The 23,546-nt window shown below is 39.8% G+C and overlaps 1 protein-coding gene across 1 annotated transcript; it reads left to right on the top strand.

The window, feature by feature from the left end:
- The first annotated feature begins 17,559 nt into the window (after positions 1 to 17,559).
- On the top strand, positions 17,560 to 22,680 carry dusp5 (dual specificity phosphatase 5). Its single transcript, XM_061231192.1, has 4 exons — positions 17,560 to 18,033; positions 18,512 to 18,657; positions 19,863 to 20,082; positions 21,939 to 22,680. The coding sequence occupies exons 1-4, from the start codon at positions 17,670 to 17,672 to the stop codon at positions 22,331 to 22,333; spliced, it is 1,125 nt and encodes a 374-aa protein (XP_061087176.1). The 5' UTR covers positions 17,560 to 17,669; the 3' UTR covers positions 22,334 to 22,680.
- The last annotated feature ends 866 nt before the right edge of the window (positions 22,681 to 23,546 follow it).

The following is a 23,546-nucleotide window of genomic DNA, read 5'->3' as shown; positions in this document are numbered from 1 at the left end:
GGTCAAAAATGACCCAGCCTATATAACTGAAAATGAAACAAAATTGTAAATGATCTTTAATCAATAAAGAAAGTAAGAATGTTTCAACAACAACAACTACTCTTTCGATCAATGAAAGATAGGTTTGTAGGAGAATTCATGGAGCAGCAGTTGTTGAAATGGGTATGACTTATTTGGAGATATTTGAAAATAAACCCACAGACTGGTCATTTTTCACCTACATATGCATCTAAGGGTTAAATCCTCCCCTGTGCATAACTGAAAGGGGTCATTTGACCGATGTGCTCTCTGATCATGTGTTGTGGGTGTACTTTCATTCTGTTGTCAATGGTGCATCAGAGTCTGGAAAGTACCAACAGTTCCTGGGAAATTTGTACCTTTGTGAACCACAATTCCCTGACAATACACCCAATCATTGCTGGCAACAACCGCTCACTTAATGTCATAAAATTCAATTCAATTTAAATGATCTGTTATTTGATGAAAAGCCTCACAGATAGGGGCTTTTCCATTATATAATGAAACTGTCCTTGTAGACTTTCACTATAGCTGCATACATGTAACAGCTGATACAGTGGGCTGGAATTTGACTAATCGTCACACTAGGATCTATAGAGAGAGTTGTGTTTGTTGTTTGGATATATAGTTTATTATGTACACACACAAAGCCTACTACATTTGATAAAATATGTATATCTGCTCAGCATTTAATAGTCATTACAGTTATATTTTAAATACACAAGTTAACATTTTATTGTTTGTTATGATACATGCAACCTTACAATTAAATATTAACTTCCATTTTATTAGCACTCGGTTACATAAGATAAACACATATAAATTCCAGAGAACAAAACAAATATTCAGTAAACACACATGAACTCATCTTTAAATTGCCTTTGTCGTGTTTTAAAAATGCTGATAGTGTAAGGATGCCATGGACTTTTTGTAAGATACATTGTGGACATGTCAGAACCAGGACCTGGGCATGTCCGACAGGGCCAGTCCACTCCCATTCTCGGTCACTAACCACAGGCTGCTGTCTCACAGGGGGGACGGAGCAGAATGATTCATCGTTACTGTACTGCAACTCAGCATGACAGGATGTTGCCTTTGCCCCTCCTTGAGGACAACAAGTTTGGCCTTGATTACGGCTCCGGTGTTTACCACAAACGGTGATGGCCCGAGGATATCAGTTTTGAGTCAGAAAGGTTCAGTCATCCCCCACCACATGCACACACACACACACACACACACACACACCTCACCTCAGTCACTCCTTTTTCATACTCTTTGGGTGTTTCCACTCTGTTGCACCACATTCCCGCCCCTGTTTAACTTAATTATAAATGCCAATGAAATTAGCTGCCGTGCTGTGTAGAGTAAGATTAGAGCAATGATGAATGATTGATGACTAATAACGTCTTTGGTGATTTCATCTTTGACATTCTGTTAGAACCTGATTATTTCTTTTATCATACCTCTTCTCTTGCGCAGTGACAATATTATTTGTACATGCAATGCTGTGCAAAAGTATTTGGTATTTGCCCCCTTCCTGATTTCCTCTATTATTGGTTTCAGAGCTTTAGGCAAAATGCAATACTAGACAAAGGGAATCATAAGAAATACAAAACACATTTGTTAAAGGTATAATAGGTAGGATTTTTGAGTTAAAACATTGTTATAATACCAATGTAAATCCCTTCCTATCATTGAAAAAGGCTCACTGACATGTTGATTCACCCTGTGTTTATAGTCCTTAAATTCAGGTTTCAAAATTCCTCTCTTGTCCATTAGAAGTCCAAAATTACCTATTGTACCTTTAAACTATTATTTCATTTATTTTCTGAAAAATGTTAGTGTATCAAAAACCCATATCACCTGGCTGCTACACCTTTGTTATAAGTCTTTCACATCACTGTAGAGGAATTTCAGCTGTCTCTTATTTTCAGTACTGCTTTAATTCTGTCAAATTGGTAGGTTTTCGAGCATCTCTATTTCGTTCAGGTAAGGACCGTGTATTCTGTATACAGAAATTGTTGAAATGTACATGGCCATCTTCAATATATAAAGATGTGTGTGGGATTCTGATCGACTAGTAAAGGCACACATACCTCCCACAAAAATACAGTGACAATTCTTGCCTGTGAGTCCTTCTGTGCAACAAACTGGATATGCAGGCTTACTCACTCCTTGGCAGCTCTATGTGAACTACATAGCAGGCTACTCCACTAAGTACCGAGCCCAAATATCTGTCATGATATGTCAAAGTGGTGTCATGTCTGCTTAATGACAATAACAAAACTATTAATAACAATATATTTTTTGCAGGGTGTGAGAGTAAGGAGTCATGCTACAATGACGTTCTAATTCAAAACTTCTTAACAACATACAATACGCTCAGAACTCACTCTCAGCACTTGTGAAGAAGACAAATTAATTGAAAGTTTTCTAAAGTCATATACAGCCAGTAATATTAATTGTAACGCTCATTTAAATGCAAATAACCGCTTAAACATGACAGAATATGAAATTTGGCGCACACTTGATGTTTCACACGTACTGTATGCAGATTGAGATTTGTCATTTTTAAATTCCAGAGTACAGCTTGGATTCAAAGCTGCAACTTTCCAAACTGCAAACCTGACCCATCACACATCAGGTCCCAAAAATACAATTCAATTTGAAAATGGTGGTTTGTGTTTTGTTTGACTGTCTAGGCCTGCAGACATGCAATTATAGAACTAAAGGTATTGCAATTTCTAGGCATTCAATCATCAATATTTAATTTGTATTCATTGAAGACATATTGTTAAATCTCAAAAATGATTTCCAAATTATTTCCAAATGTAATTTAATCCTGCTACGAGGATGAATACTGGGCTTTTGGTCTTTTGTTCTTATAGTCACTTTTAAGACTGAGAGTGGTCTACTGTCAGGTAGGACTTCACAAGTGCCACTAGCCACTTCATGCATAAGGTCTAGGAAATAAATGCACTTACAGTACCAGTTCCTGTCTCTTATCTGTCCAGTGCAGAACTATTTGTGCTATGCCTTTTAAGTGTCATATTAACTCTGGAAGATTTGTACAGTATGAATGGGGTGGAAATAGTCCTCAAAAAAGTTTCATACATTTTTATTCTCACTCATATCAGCTGGGTGCCGGTGACACGTTTTTATAGGCGGTCTAAATGTGTCCCTGAATATTATTATAGAGTTATATAACATTGTTGCAATGACTGACTCTGCATAATTTGCAGTGCGCCTTGCAGCATCCTGCTCTGCCTAACAGTTTTAGCACAATTCCATTTTTATCAGCCCGTCATCAGCCTAAGTAGGGCTCACACAGCCCCTATCAGTCAGCAACACCTCATCACTGATCTCACAGGCGAGAAAAACACAATCTTTTCCTCATTATTCGCTATGAATCATGGCCCTGGTCTGAGTGAGTGGCACCTTCAGCTATCTGCCTCCCCTTTGAAAGGGCTCTCATTAACGTGACATTAATATTTCATAAACATCCGCTTTGCTGCGAGAAACATGGCATTAAGGGCAGTTTACATTTCGAGGTTATGATTGTCGCCATCGGAAATTATCGCATTTGATGGTCAGTCGTGACGGCTTTTCGTTAGTGCAAAGGTTGATTTGTCATCTATTGCTCTCATAGCTGTGCCCATAGCTGAGACTTAAATCGCATTGACCTTTGACCCCGCCCCCAGGCTCAGTTGTCATGACAACTTTATAGATTGTCTGACCTCCCATAAGTCAATTGTCATTAGAATTAAGCCTCTTTGGCATTGTGTTCTAATAGCCTATGTTTATGTGTTTATCATTTTATCACCAACAGCATTCAATATCATCAAAGACTAGTGATGATTGTATGTTTGTGACAGTTTAATGATATCTATTAGGCAAGCATAAGCATGCATGGCCAAACTGTAAAATGTCCTTTATTGCCTTTGATGCACATAATATATATAAGGTAGGATATTTAACATTAGTCCAATATACAATCCGCTGTTACATCAATTATAGGCCAATGTTTAATAGATATTATTTTCCAGCGTTATTTGCAGAGCATGCCTTTTGTGTGTGTGTGTGTGTGTGTGTGGCTGGCTATTCAGATTAGGTCAGGGGTATCTATAGCAGTGCCCTATATGATTTTCAATCCCCCTGTTCTGTGGTTGCAAGTGGAAAGCACCGCCACAGTGGTCACACTGTAAGAATACGCCGGAATATTCAGGATGGAGGGTGCTGCAGGGATCCAAAGAGTTAAAAAATATTTTCTCACAGTTTGAGAACGGGCACGCTCTTAAGGCGCATTAAGAATTTGAGGGTGTAGAGAGATGATGGCTCACACAGACATGACACATCGGTGCTGATATTCACCACGAACAGTTTCACACTCAGCGGAATTAGTAAAGCTCGATGGCAAAGGGAATGAGAATTTTCCCTTTGGAGCGCTGTCGATCTGAGACAGGGTGCTATGTGCGTCATCTGACAGGCCTTTGAAGATTCACACACTCCTTGTGCCGGCAGAGGCCCTGTAATGACACATACTCAGTTATGTTGGAGATTGGAAAGCATTCCAGGGGATGAGAGTGGTGTGCGTGTGATTCTGTGAGCGCTATGGCTGAGCGCTGAATAGACGCTGGCCCTCCGCGTTTCATATCCATGGAAGTGCGCAAGTAAAAAAAAAAAAAAAGGATGGAGGGGGCGGAGGTCTGCGAAAATAGACTTCGGAGGGAATTGCTGATTGTCTGCATCGTTCGGTCTCAATATATTTCTCCATTCTCTGTAGAGGGATTCAGGTGCAAAGGCGCTGCTTCCCCCACCCTTACCACTCCCAGGCCAATTCCTCGCAAATGACAGTCAGGGCTGAGTCAGAGCGCGGAGTGGCTCCGACTCGCAAGACCCGAGGTGTTGAAACCAGGCGTGCTACCACACACGCGGGTGAGTATGCATTCCACAGTGCGCAAGCCTGTCAAAGAATGCGGAGGGCAGAGCAGCCAATGACACACTGATACATCACAAGTACCACACCCCGGTGAGAGGAAATGGGCTCAAGGGTAAAAAGTATACTTTTATTTTCTATACTAAGATTTATGGCTACGGTCCTTATAGAGACCGCTGTTTTGTTTCCGTTTTTTGTTTGGTGAGAGTATGTTTTTGCCTTCAGGGAAATTGTCAGGAATACATATTTTTTGGTGCTGCAAAATAAAGAAACACTGCATTTCATGCACAGAAATAAAAGTACATCTGGCATGCATTTCTTCAATAAAATGAATGTGAAGTGGACAAAATGTTAAATGTGCTTTACACTTCATCCACGAAATGTAAAATTTTAACTACCCCTTAGTAACAGTGGAAGTGGTAGGGGCAGTACTGGCCTGATTTACTATACATCCACAACAACTAAAAATGCTGTCTGTCTAAAAAAGATCTTTTCTCATTTTGGACAGTTGCCGGCCACGTACAAATGCGGCCATATACAGTCAGAACGTAGGATTTTGGGCCTGGAGAGGGGCTCCTAAGAAAGCGTTCTCACTACGTCATTCGGTGCACTAGAAGAGCTTTGGCAAAGATTGTAAGTGAGCAGACGTGGAGCGCAAATGTGAACAGATTGTTGCGGATTATTCACTGCTGCTGCTTGCCGGCAGGATGTCATCACATAAACATGGCGCTGTGAGCCAGGTCCAAGGTTCCAGTTTTCTTCCCCTTGATATGGAAAATATCTAAATATGGCACAGTTTCAAGCTTTTCTCAGCCACTAATGCTGCGTAGTGGGAATCCTAACACGTCATATCTATGACAAGCTTCTACGTTGTAGAAAAGGCTAGTACTCAACCTTTTTAACAAGACTAGAAAGTACGATAATAGTTTCTACCAGCCTTGCTCCTGCTGCAAGAATGTTTACAACCGTGCCTTTTCCTTTAGTACACATCCGTTTGGCACTAATCGGCCCGATATCGAAATGTGCCAAAGGGCTTGAAACCACAGACTTGGTTGGGGTGCAAGTGCTGACTTGTCACAGTCTGCACGTCTTGACACCAGGGCAAGCCATGCCCATGGAAAGTGAAAAGTCATTTCTCAATGTGTGATTGAGTGGCGTGCCTGCTTCCTCTTAGCTCACCCTGCCTGCCTCCAACACACCCACGTTTGCGTGGTATTACAAACTGATTGACAGTGAATACTTCTGCTTCAAAGGTGCTGACAACTTTTTCCAGGGCAGGGTTTAGGCCTATAAAGAATAATCAAACACCCATAAGAACCCATAAGAAGAAGAACCCATAAGAGGAATTGTATTTATTTTTCTTTGTAGGTGAAAGTGATTTAGCCACTCTTTCTACTCTGAATTAACACACGCAAATATATTTGTGGTTTTTGCCTTGGAGGAGGGCAATGTTTTGCTGACGTTCTTGTTCAGCTGCAGGCATGACAACAGGTGGACAACAGGATTCAATCACAAAATGGAAGGTGTCAAAACAGTATGTGAAAATGAAGACTTTAATCAGGATGTGTAACCATCTGGAGTGACTGATGCAAAAAATATGTGAAATGTAAAATGAGGATTAATCAGTAATAAACAAAATCCAAACAGGATATGATGTCCAGGCATGCTTTTCATTCCATTGTAAACCTCAAATACATTGTCATATGTAATATTGGGAATGTATGTCTTTATTGATGGAAGCTGGAGGTGAAAGACTGAAAGCAAAAATCCCCTGGAACAAACAGGAACTGAAGATGGCTGTTGTCATGGAATTCAAAGGATTTATAGCGAAGTACAAAGTTTTAGAATTTATTTAATTTATTTTCTTAATTTGTCCAATTACTTTTCGTCTTTTGAGGGGCACTATATATAAAAAGCTGTAATTCCTACATGATGTAAATACCTTCAAGGTAAAGCTGACAGCCTGCACTTCAAGTCATTGTTTCATTTCAAATCCATGTACTGGAGTAGAGAGCCAGAACAACAAAACTTATGTCACTGTCAAATACCTGTGGACTACACTGGGTTTCAAATGTAGAAATTCTATTAATTTGAAAGAAGAAACCACTCAGTTAGAATAAATTATTCAAGAAATACGTTAGAAAGGAAATACACTCCACATAAAAAAGGCAACAAAAAAGGGGAATTAGGGAATAGACTATTTCCCCTGCTTACTAATCAGGCAGTGATTCAGTGGAGCGCTGGATCATAATTAGACCGATTCTCCTGAGATGGACAGATTACAATAAAGATAACTCCATCGAGATGGGGATGTAATTACTTTTATGTGTTACTTTGGAGGACTGGTTTGGCATCGCAGTAATCGCAATGTCTTTGCAGTGTTTCTTAGTTTTTTTGATGCTATAATACCTTCTCTTCTCTTCGGCTTGTCCATGTATGTATTGTGTATGGACATTCTGCATAGAGACCCACGGCAAACCAGCCAGTACCGTTTTAACAGTTTCCTCTTGAACAGGAAACCCCGATGAGGTCAGTAGAATTCACTTCCTCAACTTCTTGCAGCTGATAATGGCTATCCACAGCAACTGACTCTCCAAGCACAATGAGTCACCGTCACGTCACGTCTTGAAGATGAGTCCCTAACCAGGGCAGCGACAGCTCTAGCTGTCTAGATTTGAAGGGGATCATCGTCATTGCATCGTTTGCTTTTCTCTGCTTTGAAACAGAAACCAAAAAACCAATGAATGGAAATACAACAGGGGGAAAACGAGGAACCAGTTGAATTGAGGGAATTACATTTGTTGAGCTTCCCTGTTTCTTGATGAACCAACTGTGTGTTTTATATCCGATTGCCAAATTATAATGTAATGGAGTCTTTTCGAAACCCTAAATTCCTTTATTTCTCAAGGGAGCTCCCTCAGCGCACTTTGTATTTTTCAAAGAGTGTGAAACAAAGTTGCACCACATCATTAAGCTAATCACCCTTTAGTAAGCCATTTTAGTTTTTGTGACATGCTAATGCAAACTGGCTTCCCATACTGAAGATAGCTGCTGTCCTCAATAAATGGAAGAATCATGTCAACCTTTAGTAAAGTTTGGAATAGTTCAAACCACAATTCATTGTGTTATATTTATGATTGTTTTCCATCATTTGATCCTGTGTACTGGCTGTATAGCCCCTTGCACCTAACTCCCAAACTGTGAGAACTTGAAAAAGAGAGCTTGGTTAAGCTAACGATTAAGCTAAAAAATGACTGTTTTTAAAGACTGCACTGTATTGAGTGTGACTTCAACAGAAACTAAGAGACAGTTGTGGTCTCGGGATGTGGTTTTGTCTTCCGAATGATACCCAATGTAAATAGCCCTTTTTGGGTGCAAAGGAAGTCACATTATGGCTCATTCAAACAGTTTAACCACATCCCTAACGGCATTGCTGCATTAACAGTTCAAGGTGGTGTACTCAGTTCCCCGTAAAAGTCACTGTTACATGTGATGCACTTAAATGTGTACTTACCCCTTGACAATACGGTTTCTTCTAAACTGTCTACTTACAGTAAATATGTTCCCTAATTTCACAAAAGTCTTTGAAAATTGTAGGCATTGCCTGGCTGCCACTGCAAATCACCTCCACATAAAAGAGTAATTCGATGTTTCATATGCTGTAACATGAAAATCCACACAGATTTCAGTGACACATCTATCCAACTGAGCCTGTTTTAAGGACGTTCTTTTTAGTTTTTAAATATTACCTACCGGACGATTTTGCACCAGTAGAAGTAGTAGGTAATGTTGGTTTTAGTCATTCTGTATAGATTTTGGCACCCAATTTATTTTCTCCTCACCTTAAAATTGTAATGAACCGTAATTAACCTTGTCTTGACCCTGTCTTCCATGATTGGTTAAGGAAAGTGACATCCTGCCCTAATTAACATTTTTCAATGATATTCAATGATATTAGTCACTAAAGAAATGACTCAGGTTTGATAATTACTTATAGGCTGATTCATACATACAGTTTGTTTTTGGGACATAGTTGTTGCTATTCCGTATAGACACAAATGAAAATCCACAAATCCTTTTCTTACAGTTAATAATTCCTACATCTCCAGTTATTTAAATTAATATTCCAATGTATGCCATAGCTGTACAGTACCATGAAAAAATATTTTCTCCTGTTACTGCATATTTGTCACACTGAATGGATTCAGATCTTTAGACGAAATGTAATCTTGGATAAAGGTAACCTGAGTAAAAACAAAGTACATTTTTTAAATGATTATTTCATTTATTTACGAAAAACTAATCAAACACCCATATTACCTCTGTTAAAAAGTAAAATGAATAACTGATTGCACCACCTTATTTCAACAATTGTAACTAATTATCCATTTTTGTAATCTAAATGAATTTGTGGTGAATATGGGTAAAAATGATGTGATGTGTAGCATATTGAGTACAAATACAGTAGCTGTGCTCTATAGTGTCACCATCAGGTGAAGAATGTATTTTTCATATTCACATGTACTCCTCAACTACAGTACGCACCTACTTGGCCTGCATTCAAAATCCTTCCATTCCAAGAATATTCAGTCTTCCAGTTGTTCTGAGTCATTCATTACATCCTGCCAAATGATAAATACGGTACTGCAAGACTGTACACTTGTCCGCCATTTGCCCAATGTTGCTTGGACCCCATAGCCGCTTGTGGTGATATGTGTATGTGTTCCTGGAAGCATTCAAAAATAAACCGTCTCTGGTATAAAATGTGATATTACACCATGCTCAGATTTACATACTGTGAGTCATGCTACTCATGTCTAGGTAAAAAATTTAAATTAAGAAATAAATAAATAAGGGTTTCAAAACATGCAGTCTGTGTGACCTGTGTGACCTGGATTCCTTTGCTTTAACTGAGACCTGGACAAAAGGTATGTTTTCTATCAGTCCTGTTTGTTCTAATTTGACCAATGAGCAGACTGATCCAATACCATGACTGATCAGCCTGTGATCAAACAGCTGAAGCATGCCATCCAGACAGACTGGCTGGTGTGTGGCACCAAGGCAGTGGAGGGAAATAGTGTAAATTTAGCTGTTTGCTCAGCAGAGGCTGAGATCAGGGAGGGATGCAGGGAGCTTCAGGATGTGTCACCTTCCCTTCGCCATTGCCCTCCCCCTCTTCCCCGTGGCTCTTAGTGCTAATTCCCATAGGGGAAGGAGTCATACTCCATCTACACCCCCCCTCCCCTCAGCAAAACAGATCAAGAGCACAGGCCGTGAGTCATACGCACAAGATTTCTCTTTTTTCCACAGAGGGAAGGAGGGAAGCAGGGAGAGAAAGAGAGAGAGAGAGATGGGATAGAAACAGACCTCTGCAGCCACCCCCACTTGACTGTTTCCTCCCAGATCCAAGAAAATGGATCCTCAGCTAAAATGGAAAATCGCAATGGTCTAGAAACCACAAGCTTGATGATTATGCACTTATTAGTTGTCTAGACTGCTAAATACACTATATTTCACCATGGCAAACATTGGCTTTTCAGCATTGTAGCCAACTAAACAGCTGTGGGAGTATGACCACTACAGTCATCACAATGTCTGTGGCCGCCATTTACATCATGAGAAAATCAGCCAATTGGTACTTTGGACCTTTGCTTTTTCTAATGAATAACTGTGATGGCTGCATCACTGCTGTTCTAGGTTCATCAGTACAGAACTTTAGAAAGGGTTAATGTTGTGTCAAACAGGGATCTATTGACCTGAGGTATGACAGTCCAACATGTCTCTGACTCCTCTTCCCATATAAATTGAATAATGTGAACAACAGTTTTTTGTAGATATTAATGTGCTATATAATGTGCAATATACTGTACAAATAGTTCAACAGACATTTTATATCTACCTCTAAGTGAGATATCTCCATCCAGTCCATATATCCTGCATATATGTGCAAATGTACGGCGATTTTCACTGTAATGTAGGGGGATGGGGTAGTGGTAGGCATATGGTGGAATCTGTCTTTAGCCAGAACGCTTCCCTGTTGCATGCTCAGCACACCGAGCTGTGCGGAAGTAACACTGAGATATGCTCTTCAGAGCGTGGTCTCCTCGCCAACTTGTGTGTGTGTGTGTGTGTGTGTGTGTGTGTGTGTGTGTGAATGGGTGAATGTAACGCGCCATATAAATGCAGTGCATTTATCATTTACCAAACACACTTGGACGTTTTAACCCCTTATGTTTCCAGGGCTGGGCCAGTGTGCAATTTTTTTTTTTGCATTCATTCCTTTTTTAACAGTGTCATTTTCAATCACTATGGTAACAGGATTACCATGAAAGCGTTAAAACTAACGGTTCTATCTGTATAACCTATTTTAAGATGTTTTAGCGCCAACAGTTCCTTATTTTGTAGCATGTGGGTGGGAAAACAAGCCTGGGGGGACCTTTTCTGCATTTTGGAAATCCATATACTACATGAAATAAGGTAATATCGGTGTCCTTTTCACGGCAAGGGGCCAGCAAACTAAATACATAATAATGCAATTCTAAAAAGATGCTAACTCAGAGAAACATGTCCAAAATTTTTCTGGAGGAATTATAATTGTTGTAATTTGACTGCAACACACTTCTACAAAAGCACTTGTACATAGGAATGCGCTTATCTACGTTTTGTATTGGCTTTCTGGAACAACAAAACAGTAGCATTTTCATTATGAATAGTGAGAATGTTACGCTTCGGTAAAAACAGTTATTCAGATTTTATGGTCAAAAAGGTCGACATTTCCCAACAATGTCAAAGGACTAGAGGACTTCCTTTGGGAGACTTCTCTCATCTTTCTTGCCTCGCGAGTATTCTCGAGTGAATATTTCTATGAGGAAGACAGTGAAAACACCTTTGGCTCCACAATACAGGGCATTTTCATTGTCATGAGCCCATTTTATATCAGTGATCATCTAAATGCATTCTCAAAATATTGGAATATTCAGTATTCAAAAGCAGGACCAGGCCTGCTTTTGAATAATAAATACCATGTGAAATTGTGGAACGTGTTTGATGTTGATGGGGGTTGAGTATTTGACAAAAACATCAATAAATGGACCTGAATAGTAGTATACAAGATGTTATTATTGTGATTATTGTACTTATTTTTTACTATTTTCTCGACATGTTGCTATCTGAGGATAACACAAGGAGAAGGAGAGGTAGGGGGAGGTGAAAGGTGAGGGGATACCCCAATTTTCATGCTAAAAGCTGTTTTGGTGAAATATAATGATTTCCACCATCCTGGAATTGATTTCATTAGATTATTTCAAGAGTCAGCAGGACAAGGTCCTGTTTTCATTATAAACATTGCTTTGTATTACGATTTAATAGCTGCATAAGCTAGATAATTTGTTTAATTGTATTTTCTGAATGCAGAAGTAGCCATTGTTTTAAAAAAATATTTTCATATACAATATGCAGATGAATCTACATGTTTAGGTTTTAATTTAATTCCTACGAAGTTAACATCTCTCATGTTCATGTAACTGCCTGTCAGAAGTCATCATTTTATGGCTGTCTTTTATTTTATATAATAAAATGAGATAAGCAACTTGTATTTGACCAATGTGAGCTTTAGGAAGCAGTAGGCCGGCTACAGTAATGGTTAATCAGTAACCATTTTCAAGGTATAAACTGCAGTACATGGACCGTTTGTATGAACTGCTCAAAAGAATTGAACTGCTTAGTCATCAGTCTGCTCAAGTCTGTCATTTTCCCTTAAGCTGTCTAAATGCATTTGATTAAATCTAGGGGCTAGATTAGCAAAAGGTAGTGGAGGAGGGGCCTAGTTCCTATTGGAGGGGATGCGTGCAATCAATCGGTCACAGCAACTTCAATTCCACCTCATTGGATTTGGTTTTGGTACACCCACACAGACTAGAGGGGAAGTTGGCATGATAGCAGGGATGACTAAATTGTGTTCATCAGCCAGTCAGTCAGTCTTGTCAGTCTTTCTGTCTGACTGTCTGTCATGGTGAAAAGCTACTGGAAGCTACCAATGGAAGCATTCATGTAGAATTTCAAGTGCTCTGACTTTGCAGCACTACATTGTAATTCCAATTCCATTATTTCATTGTGCTTTTGCAGGCTGATGCTGGACGAATCATGTTTTGTTTTTACCTTCCTCAAGAGATAATACACACTGAAATATCAACATCTTGCTAAAGCCCTCTATATGAGACACTTCTGAAACTGAAGAGCAGAACCTCACTTACAAGAATGCAACAGTTTCTGTGCATTCACAGAACAAGTGAACAGTCAGAAACGGAATCTCTGTCCACTCACTCACACACATTGCCCTTTTTTGTAAACCGCAAACAATGACGTTTAAAGTAGCTGCATGGTCTGTAAAAAAGAAGTGAATCTTGAGGCCACATATGACATACGACATATGACACCTGCCACAAAAAAGAATGATGTGTACATAGAACACCTACTGACAATTGAGGGGGAGACATGGAAAGTAACGGTCTACTCCGTAACACGCAACTGACATTTCTGTTCTGCTCTTTAAAGAGGAAATGGTAAGGGAAGGCTGTTTAATGTGGCATGCTCTGTGAAAATAGTGTATCTTGCCATTTACAGCATATCCAATTAATCTTATTTTTAACACAATTTTCTGATTAGAAACCGGCATCTAAAACTAGAGGTGACAGATTCTCTTTAGGAAAATAAAAACAATAAAACCCCACCCAACCGGCTTCTCATCCTGTGTGGGGAGTGGGCGGTTGCTTAGACCTCCCCGAGGCAGGTGTGTGGGGGTGGGGGTTGGGGGGAGGAGGGGTGGTGGGGAGGCACAGGTGAATCATGTCGCTTGTATTTCAAAAATAGCACGCTAATTTTAGCTGGGCCATTATTCTGTGGACATCAGGCATGAGTAGACCAGATGGGAGCCCCCTCCCTGTCTCCATTGTGGCAGGGCCACAATGCCATGAAATGGAAGTGCATTGTTTCAAAGTAATTATGCTATAGATGGCACAGCATTGTTAAAAGCAAATATTATAAATAGCTTACATGTCTTACAATACACAGTTTGCATTCTGTATAACAATATGCAAGCATAAGCATGTTTTTTTACAATTAAATTACAGCACATACTTTCACATAGAACACTTATGCAGCTATAGTCTTATTTCTGCACCGAAAGTAGCAACACTGTGCCTTCCCAATAAGCCATGACAGTTAGATATACCCAACTGGCAGTCGGCCAGTTATCTTGTCTAGGAGTTGTGCTTGTACTTCAAGTTTTCTAATAGCACAGCCCATTTTAATAGCATGATTGCTGCTGTAACAAATGTATCACTGTCTATGGTATCACTATGGTGGCAACCTTCACTGTTAATAAACAGTTTCGTTGTCAGATAAGTTTTTTATACTTTCAATTTTTCTCACCAAGTGTTATGAAGCTCTGAGAAACTGAAAAAGAAACTTGAAAAATGCCACAAAATGTCCCTTTCTCTGAATTTAAAATGCATTGTGGGAATACATTCATAGTTCTCCTTTCCAGGGAACGGAAAAAAGAAACCAGGGCATTTCCATTGATACACCTGTATTTTATGTTTACTGTACAAAATGAAACACATGATTTGATAGGTGATTTCACCAAACTAAATTTGGATCTACTCATCCAGTACAGGTTGGTGGGACAGCAGAGTTTTCTAAAGATTTATCCATAATGAGTGCTCTCTTGCCTATTTATTGAATAAATATATGCTGAATTAGCCGTGCTTAATTATAATTATGTGCAGGCACGCAAAATGTAGATGAGAACAAGTTTTATGCTTTTATTATTATTGTCATTATTATTATGAAAAACGAAAGTCACTTGGGGCAGACAGGTGGTGCAGTGGGTAGCAGTGTTGCATCACAGCAGAAGGTCCTTGGTTCGAGTGCCAGCTGGGAGCTTTTCTTGTGGTGCTTGCATGTTTTCACCGTGTCCACGTTGGTTTCCTCCCACAGTCCAAAGACATGCAGGATAGGTTAAATGAAGAGTCTAAATTGCCCCTAGGTATAAGTAAATTCTGCATGTGCCCTGTGATAGATCTGTCTAGGGCATATTCCTGCCTCTCGTCTAATGCATGCTGGGATAGGCTCCAGCAACCCCAGCAACCCTGACCAGGAATAAGTGGGTTAAATAATGGATGGATGAATGAACATTCCCTTGGTTACCCAGAAGATTAAAATAAGTGACTTAAAACGGTTTAAAACAAATGTCAAAACCCATTGTTTAAGTTTTTCCAATTAATTAGTCTATTAGAATGTATGATGCAGAGTATTCATAAAGTAAATTATCTTCAAGCTGCTAAGAGTCTGCTAAGCTCTTTGGTCTTTCATCACCATTACATTACATTATGCACCACATTACTGATGCACCACATGCCTCTCATGTCTCATGATTAATTTGAGAACATTCTTTCTGGCTATAGATCCTTTCACATTCAACCAAAACATCGTCATTTGTTTACCTTCTTGGGAAATGCCGCGGTGACCGCAACATTGTGTTTTATATAAATAAAAAACTATCCAGGAAGCACCTGCAAAGCAAAGGGAAGCCTCCATTGTGTCTAGGTAGTGCTGTAATTTTTGTGGAATTTACAGTTTAATCAGGAAGTTGCTGGATGATATGCAAGCAGTGGAAATGCATACAGGTGATATCCTCATCGTCACCCAGGAAGACCCAAATGAGAACAGTCCAAAACAATGACCTGTCTACGCTTACTGGGAACCCAAAGAGTTCAAGAAAAAAAAATCTCTTGGAATGTGTCTGTGTGTGCATTTCCTCTGGGTGTGGATATGTGTGTGTTTGGCATGCCTGTGTGTGTGTGTGTGTGTGTGTGTGTGTGTGTGTGTGTGTGTGTGTGCTTGTGTTTGTGTTTGCATGAAACTGCTAAACACCATCTGTTGAGGCAGCTAAGGCTGTGTCTTGAAAGCCAGGCCAGGAAGTGTTGAAATGCAAAGGGAGGAGCCAACAGAAGGGAAAGGTGGCTCTGTTTATGTCTTCACACAATGCTGAGATACCAATCCCATATGTAATGCTTCCAGAGGACAAGCTAGCATACACCACCAATATAAAATGAAATGAAAATGTCTATGACCCCCTATTTGTAATTTACCTTATTATTTTCTGGTCTGGAAACACACACACACCCATAGCCTACACGCGCATGCATACACTCACTGAGCACTTTATTAGGTAGACCTGTACACCAGCTTGTTAATGCAAATATTTAATCAGCCAGCAATGTGGCAACAACTAAATGCATAAACGCATGCAGACGTGAACAAGAGGCTCAGCTGTTTTTCAGACCAAATGTCAGAATGGGAAAGAAATGTGATCTGAGTGACTTTGACTGTGGAATAATTGTTGGCGCCAGACAAGGTGGTTTGAGTCTCAGAAACTGATGACCTCCTGGGGTTTTCAGGCACAACAGTCTCTAGAGTTTTCAGAGAGTGGTGCGAAAAACAAAAAACATCCAGTGAGCAGAAGTTCTGTGGGCAGAAACAGGAAGGTGACAGTAATGCAAATAACCAAACCATGCATTACAAAAGTAATCTGTAAACACATCAAACCTCTAAATACGATATAACGAGTTGTTATGCCTGAAAATTAGGAAAACGAAGAATTTAAAGACACTCACAAGAAGATTATTCTTCCAACAATTCGCCTAATCCATAGACTGTTTGCAAGGAAATACAAAAAAGTAACCCCTGCACCGGTCTTACCTATAGAAATGTACATGTTTGAAAAGGGACATTGAATATAAGAATTACAAAAGGGAAAAAAATCGTTGATTTGATTCCATTGTTTCGCACGCACTTGAACACTAGATTCTCTCCCACTATTTCACACCCTCTCAATGCCCCATCCTGAGCTTGAAGCCTATCGAAACTGCTTTCAAATCGTAAAATCCGACTTCAGATTTCATCCGTAGCCAGAAAAAAAAGCACATGTCTACTGTTACAACAACGGAAGACATTTCTAGACCTGCTCGCCTTGCATGAATGTGTCAGTTAAATCACTTAGCGTATTATCAGATTAAAACCATACGGTAGGCTACAATAAATCGTGTGTGTGGCTATAGAACACGAGGGCAGATGGAAGGTTATCAGTTTCTTTTATCCTGATTAGCTACGTAAATCTGAATGTCCACACTGAAATGCATAACTATGTAATTTTGCCTATTATTCAATGTAGTCATAAAGAAAAAACAATCGGAGCAAGCGGTTTGAGGCAGGTTAGTCAATGTCACCTTCAAGCCAACATTTAAACTGATTGAGACATGTCTTAAATTTCTATCCAGTTTGCTAAGGGTTTTGTATAGGTTTTCGTACACAGATCACTGACCATTCAAACGAAACCTGGGTTTGTTGTGACTAATAGGCTTTGATTCAAACCTACTCATCCTCGCTAAGGCGGAGGCAAAGTAGTGCTGTCAACGGTGGTGTAGGCGGTCTTACCTAAATCATACCTTGTCAGAGCCCTTATATGGTTCGTGATGTCACAAGCCGGAGGTTCCGTTCATATAAAATGATAGAACGGAATCCCCTTAGACGTAATGTATGCTCAGACGAACTCAGGACTTTTGCACACTCTGCTCTTTATCGTATGTAATTTATCGTAACAAAGACTATATTTCATTCTCTCTCAGCGTTACAACGCCGTGGACAAATAAACAAAATGAAGGTCTCAAGCATAGAATGCCGACGCCTAAGGAAGATCATACGGAAGGAATGTGGAAGCTGTCTCATTGTGGATTGTAGACCGTACTTTTCTTTCTCTAACTCCAGCATAAAAGATTCAGTAAACGTCAACTTGAACTCCGTGGTAGTCCGAAGATCCCGGGGTGGACCGGTACCTCTTCAATTTGTTATTCCAGACGAAAGAGCCCAGTATCGACTTCAAGAAGGTAGCATCTCTACTGTTGTTGCTTTGGACGACAGGACACCACATTGGCAAAAACTGAAAAAAGACAGTGTCGCACAGATCGTTATAAATACGCTGTCACATGTAGCAAGTGGAGCAAACATTTGTTTTCTAAAAGGTAGGTAACCTATCAGTTCGAAACCTTGTTACAATAATTGTAATGTGGAAAAACTCTGTGTTAAAACTTTTAGTTTTAACGATTGTAGAATATACGTGCTCTCCTGGTTTGGATTTCATCTAAATATGGCAAATTATTTGCCTTGTTCGTTTTCAGAGTATTCGAACACTTTTAGTGGTATGTATAGCCTGACATGTCTCGGGTAATGGTCTATATTAGTTCATCTTGCTTAACAACTGTGTGACAATTGTCCTCGGGATATGTTACCAAAGAGATAAACTTTCAGTGCGTCAACGTCACGGAGATGAGTCAGACCAGGTGAAACTTAGTCGTAGCCTATTTAGCTTAAATACGACTCTGTTAATATGTTTTATGTCTTTGAGTTGAATGCTTGAACCTCGGTTCTCTGATACTAAGAGGAAATTACATAGGCCGTAAGTAAACTGATGTTTTAAATTGTTATCCTTTCGCTTGACAGGTGGATATGAGAACTTCCATTCCCAGTACCCCGAACTTTGCACGGAGATGAAACCAATCCCTCATAACGGAATTGAAAACGAGAAAATAGCGAGCAGCATCTACTGTGACAAACTGACCGCCCATCATAAACCAGACTACGATCAGGTACGGAGGAAAGCCCCGCTAGCTTCCTTATTTCGGTCGGTATAACAGCTTCCCCCTTTAGCAGTAGGGTAGTTTGTACGGGATTCAGTCAGCCATCCCTATAAACAATTGACAGAATAGAAGAATAGCAAAAACCCAAGAAGGCATATGGAGAAACTGTTCTCGGTAAAATAGTTTTTAACAGCAGCATGTATTTATTTGCTACCTTGTTTTGTCGTTTTATTGGTGTATGTGCCTGTAGGTTATTCACATTTTTTGTTCAGCCTTTATTCGTTATTGAACTACGCTACACTGGGAAACAGTTTGTCTTAAGTTTCCATTCGATCCCCAAGGCTGATCAAACTAACGCTAGTTTCATAATAGTTTAAACACTAATCACCAGTATGATTTATTAGTCGTATCTCATACGTACATTGCGTACAAATATGTACCAATTAGGCTACTATTGGAATTTCCGTCCTGGCATTTTTTGGTTTAGAATGTATGTACTAGCATGTGTGAATATGCATAGCAACATGATATGTGTTTTAATAATACAGACAGCAAATGTACAAAATTTTAAATTAAGCACTCCATCTACAGTAGGTCATGCAGCAAAGGTATGCACATGAATAATGCTCAAGCTCCACTTCTCAGTGAGGTGGTTTGAAAGAGCAGATAAAAACAGGAAAACTCTGTCCTAGATTCAGGCAATACTCTACCCACGTAAAACTGTCAGTCCAGATGTTTCCAAAAAGTTCATTCGGTAACCTAGCCTAGCGTATCACATCACTTTACCCATGACTTATCTTGCTAACATCCTGCTTGGATGTTGCAATTTTTGTCTATACGTTTTACTCTGTTTAAAAAAAGGAAAACCCTTTGTTTCCAAACCCTTGCAGTGCACCTTTTTTGTTGTCTGTAAATATTTGATCTGTGGAGGCTTCCATGCTGCCCGTGATCCCTCATCAAAGGAATGACCAATCAAAGATACAAGTTCAAAGCTACTCACTTGCCTTCTGAGTTACTTTACCTCAGAGAGGACCATCTATGATGCCCAACATCTTTCTCTTCTAATGACAGTTATGTGAAAATGTACAGATGATGAGCTTCCTGGTTCATGGAGAGCCTTCTTCCATCAATTAATGAGGATTTTTTTAATCCACAAGGTTATCTCAGCACCTTGTTAAGCATAGAGGCTAACCATTTCCGTTCCTTTCTTTCAGGGCAAGCCTGTGGAGATCCTGCCTTTCCTTTACCTTGGCAGTGCCTACCACGCCTCCCGACAGGACTATCTGAGTGACCTTCAGATCACAGCCTTGCTCAATGTCTCCCGGAGAGACACTCAGCAATCCAAAGGCCACTTCCATTACAAGTGGATCCCGGTGGAGGACAGCCACATGGCTGACATTAGCTCCCATTTCCAGGAGACTATTGAATTTATTGGTAAGTGTATCTCACTTGGGCCTCTCCTATCTTTGTTACTGTAACTGTGTGTAATCTTTGGATGGGAGCTGTCCATCCCATCACAAATTTCAGGGACCATCTTACCATCTTGTTTGTGGTGGTATGAAATTAATCTAGGCAGGTTAATTTGCAATCCAATAGTATGCCTGTTTCTTTCCAAAAAGTTTAGATGTTTTGTGGTATCTGCATAAATACTTGAAACAAGGCTAAATTCTGCAGTCTCAAGGAGAAATAGCACTTAATGACTAAGATTTTGGTCACTACAAAACCCAACGATAGAAAAGCATTCCCTTAATAATATAGAACACCCATAGATAGGATGTTCTGTTTTAGAACAACATTTTAAAGTAAGACCTTGTTTGCCCATTCCTTGATGTGAATTTAAAACAATCCAAGCTCCCAGGCTAATCTACCTTCGCATATTTTGCATGGTGGAATTCATTTGCTGTCATTTAGAAAAAAAGCCTTGCATTCCCTTTTAGAATAAAAAAAGCTTAATGAAGCTGTCACTGCCTACTAATCACAGAGCCTCATTAATTACTTTGCGACTGTGTAAATTGTATTCCCTTAGGATATTGATGGGTGTTGATAAGATTGCTTATATTGTAGGTGCTTGCCTGAATGAAATTAAGAGGTGGGACTTTAATGGAAAAAAGGAATTTTATACAGAATTCATTAAAAAGTAAAAAAAAAAAAAAAAAAAGGCACACACACTTTGGGCTATTTATATTCCTGCCACGAATGTGCTACCCCACATTTATATTGCAGTTTCCCTGTGATCTCAGATGGGATGCAGAGCACCATCAGAAATCTTGTGCCTGTAGACATTTGCCTCATATGACAGAGCATACATAATCTATGTAATAAAACTGTATTATGTGTGTATGCATGGAGAGGTCATGACTCCGCCACTGACATAGAGCGCGATGCACAAGTTACAGAGTAGATGAATTCGCTGTGCCGACTAAGCGATCCCGCTGGAGGATCATATCAATAAAACCTGCGAGTGTGGTAGGGCGAGTGTAGGCACGCTATTGAAGAACACTCACTGATACACCTCCAGCCTCTCCTCTGCACACAGGAGGGATGCGATTCATCCTGTGAGCGCTGTTCACGGATCGGCACTGTCGAGAGTGATTACGGTCAATCTTCCCTCACTTTCAGAGACAGGTTCTGGCTGTACTGTTTTAGTGTGAATAAAAACGGCTGTCCGGTGTTAATAATAATAAAACTGAAGGAGACCTTTTCACACGAGAGAGGCGGCGGCGCACATTCACGCCAGTCTTCGTGTGCAGCTGTGCAGTGAGTCACGGCTGGCGTAGGTGGGCTTGCTGAGAGCAGGCGGGAGGCGTGCAGGATGGAGGAGTAGCGGGGGGGGATGACCAAACCGCCAGGCTCTCTCATGTGTCCGAGGGGGAAACAGGGATGAGGGGAGGAGTGCTGCTCACAGTGCTAAACCAAAAGAATGCTACTATCACTGCTACTACTACTACTACTATTAATACTACTATCACTACTACTACTACTACTACTACTACTACTACTACTACTACTACTACTCCCATTACTACTACTACTAGTACTACTAATAATACTAATAATAATTTATGTAGTGATTCTCATGTGCAAATGTAACCTCATATACAATAAAGAGAATAAGAACAGAAAGATACAAGGCAAGCAAATTTCTGCTCTAATACTCCTCACTCTTTCAAATAAAGAACTGTCACATTAAAATGTTTCCATGACAGTTCTGACTTGTTGTCAAATAAATCTCCCTGGCCCAAAATGAGGAATTCCACCCCCCTTACAAAGCATTCTCTTTTGTCTTCCAGATTTTGTGAAGCAAGCCGGTGGAAAGGTACTGGTCCATTGTGAGGCAGGCATCTCGAGATCCCCCACCATATGTATGGCTTACATCATGAAGACTAAGGGTCTGCAGCTGGAGGAGGCCTTCGACTTCATCAAGCAGCGACGGAACCTCATTTCCCCGAACTTTGGTTTCATGGGCCAGCTGCTCCAGTTCGAATCAGAGGTCCTCTCCTCTACGCCCTCAACCACGCCTGCCCCCTGCGGTCAGGATACTGCTTCCTTCTTCGCTAAAGAGTTTACTCTCGCCAAGAACTATGAACCCTCTGTCTTCAGCTTCCCTACCTCCTTACTGGCCCCCCTACCAATCCAGTCGCCAGTTCATCAGTTTCAGTTCAGCCCAATTACTGCACTGCCTTAAATGTTGTTTCATGTCCTATATCATTTCATTACTTGAAAAAAAGAAAGAAAAGGAAACAGTGATACCACTTCAGTGGAATAAAAAAGAGGTGGCATCACTGTAAAAAGGGAACAAGATAAGCAAATCTGAAAGCAATTAAAGACAAGATTCATTTTGTCACCCTTCCTAGAAATGTTTACCACTGATGCTGTTGCCTTTGCATCATAAACTACAGCACAGCAATTATTCTGTAACATCTGCCTTACATTGATAATGTGGTGTTTGCTGATACACAAGCCTGAACAGGTATTTTTAAGTTATTTATTATGTTTTTTTAAATAAAGATATTTCTGGGAAATATACATAAACGTTGTTCTTGTGTTCTTTAATGTTTTAAGTTGGAAACCTACATTATTGAAAATGTAGGTACTGCAATATTCATGGTGTTTTCTGTAACCTAAATTTGAAGGACTGGTCCAATACAACTAAAAGTGAATCGCAGATCATTTCAAACGACAATAATGTGTTAATCTCCCAATAATATGTTAAATTCAGATGAAGCCTTGACCAATCCCAAATTAGGATTTTCTGATGCACAATTAATTAATTAATTTAACGGTCAAGAGAGGAATTGAGCAACAAACATGCTCAAACCACAACACGGTTTATCTCACCCCTTGTTTGTGAATGCGCTGACGTTAAAATGCCATTGGCTGTGGCAATTAGAACCAATTTTCAACCAATGAGCTTGAATTATTGTACAGCTATACGATGTTTTGGTACAAAGTGCCGGCCCGTCAACTGTATATTTTGAATAAGCACAGGCAGAGGGTGAACATGTCAGTGAGCCTTTTTAGATGATAGGAAGGGATTTACAATGGTCTTGTAACAATGTTTTAACACAAACATCTTACCTATTGTACCTTTAAGAGTATGTTCTTGCAACTAAAGTACAGTAAAGATATGAGAATAGAAAATAGATGAGAACACCATTACCTTGAATAATCATCACATTGAGTATGTTGCCAGAGATTGAACATCATCAGATTTAATGATACATTTCATTGGTTTTCATAAGTAGACCACTCTTAAAGAATAATTCTGGAAGCACAATTACTAAATTGTCAGAAAACCTAAAAATAACACTCCCCCTCATAGCCCCTTCATAGACTAAATTTGCATGTCTTGCACAGCACAGAAACAGAAGCCGTTCACTTATCACTCAAGTGCAGAA

Source organism: Conger conger, chromosome 2, assembly GCF_963514075.1.
Source record: "Conger conger chromosome 2, fConCon1.1, whole genome shotgun sequence".
Taxonomy (NCBI): Eukaryota; Metazoa; Chordata; class Actinopteri; order Anguilliformes; family Congridae; genus Conger; species Conger conger.
This window is presented reverse-complemented; position numbering and strand designations above follow the sequence as displayed.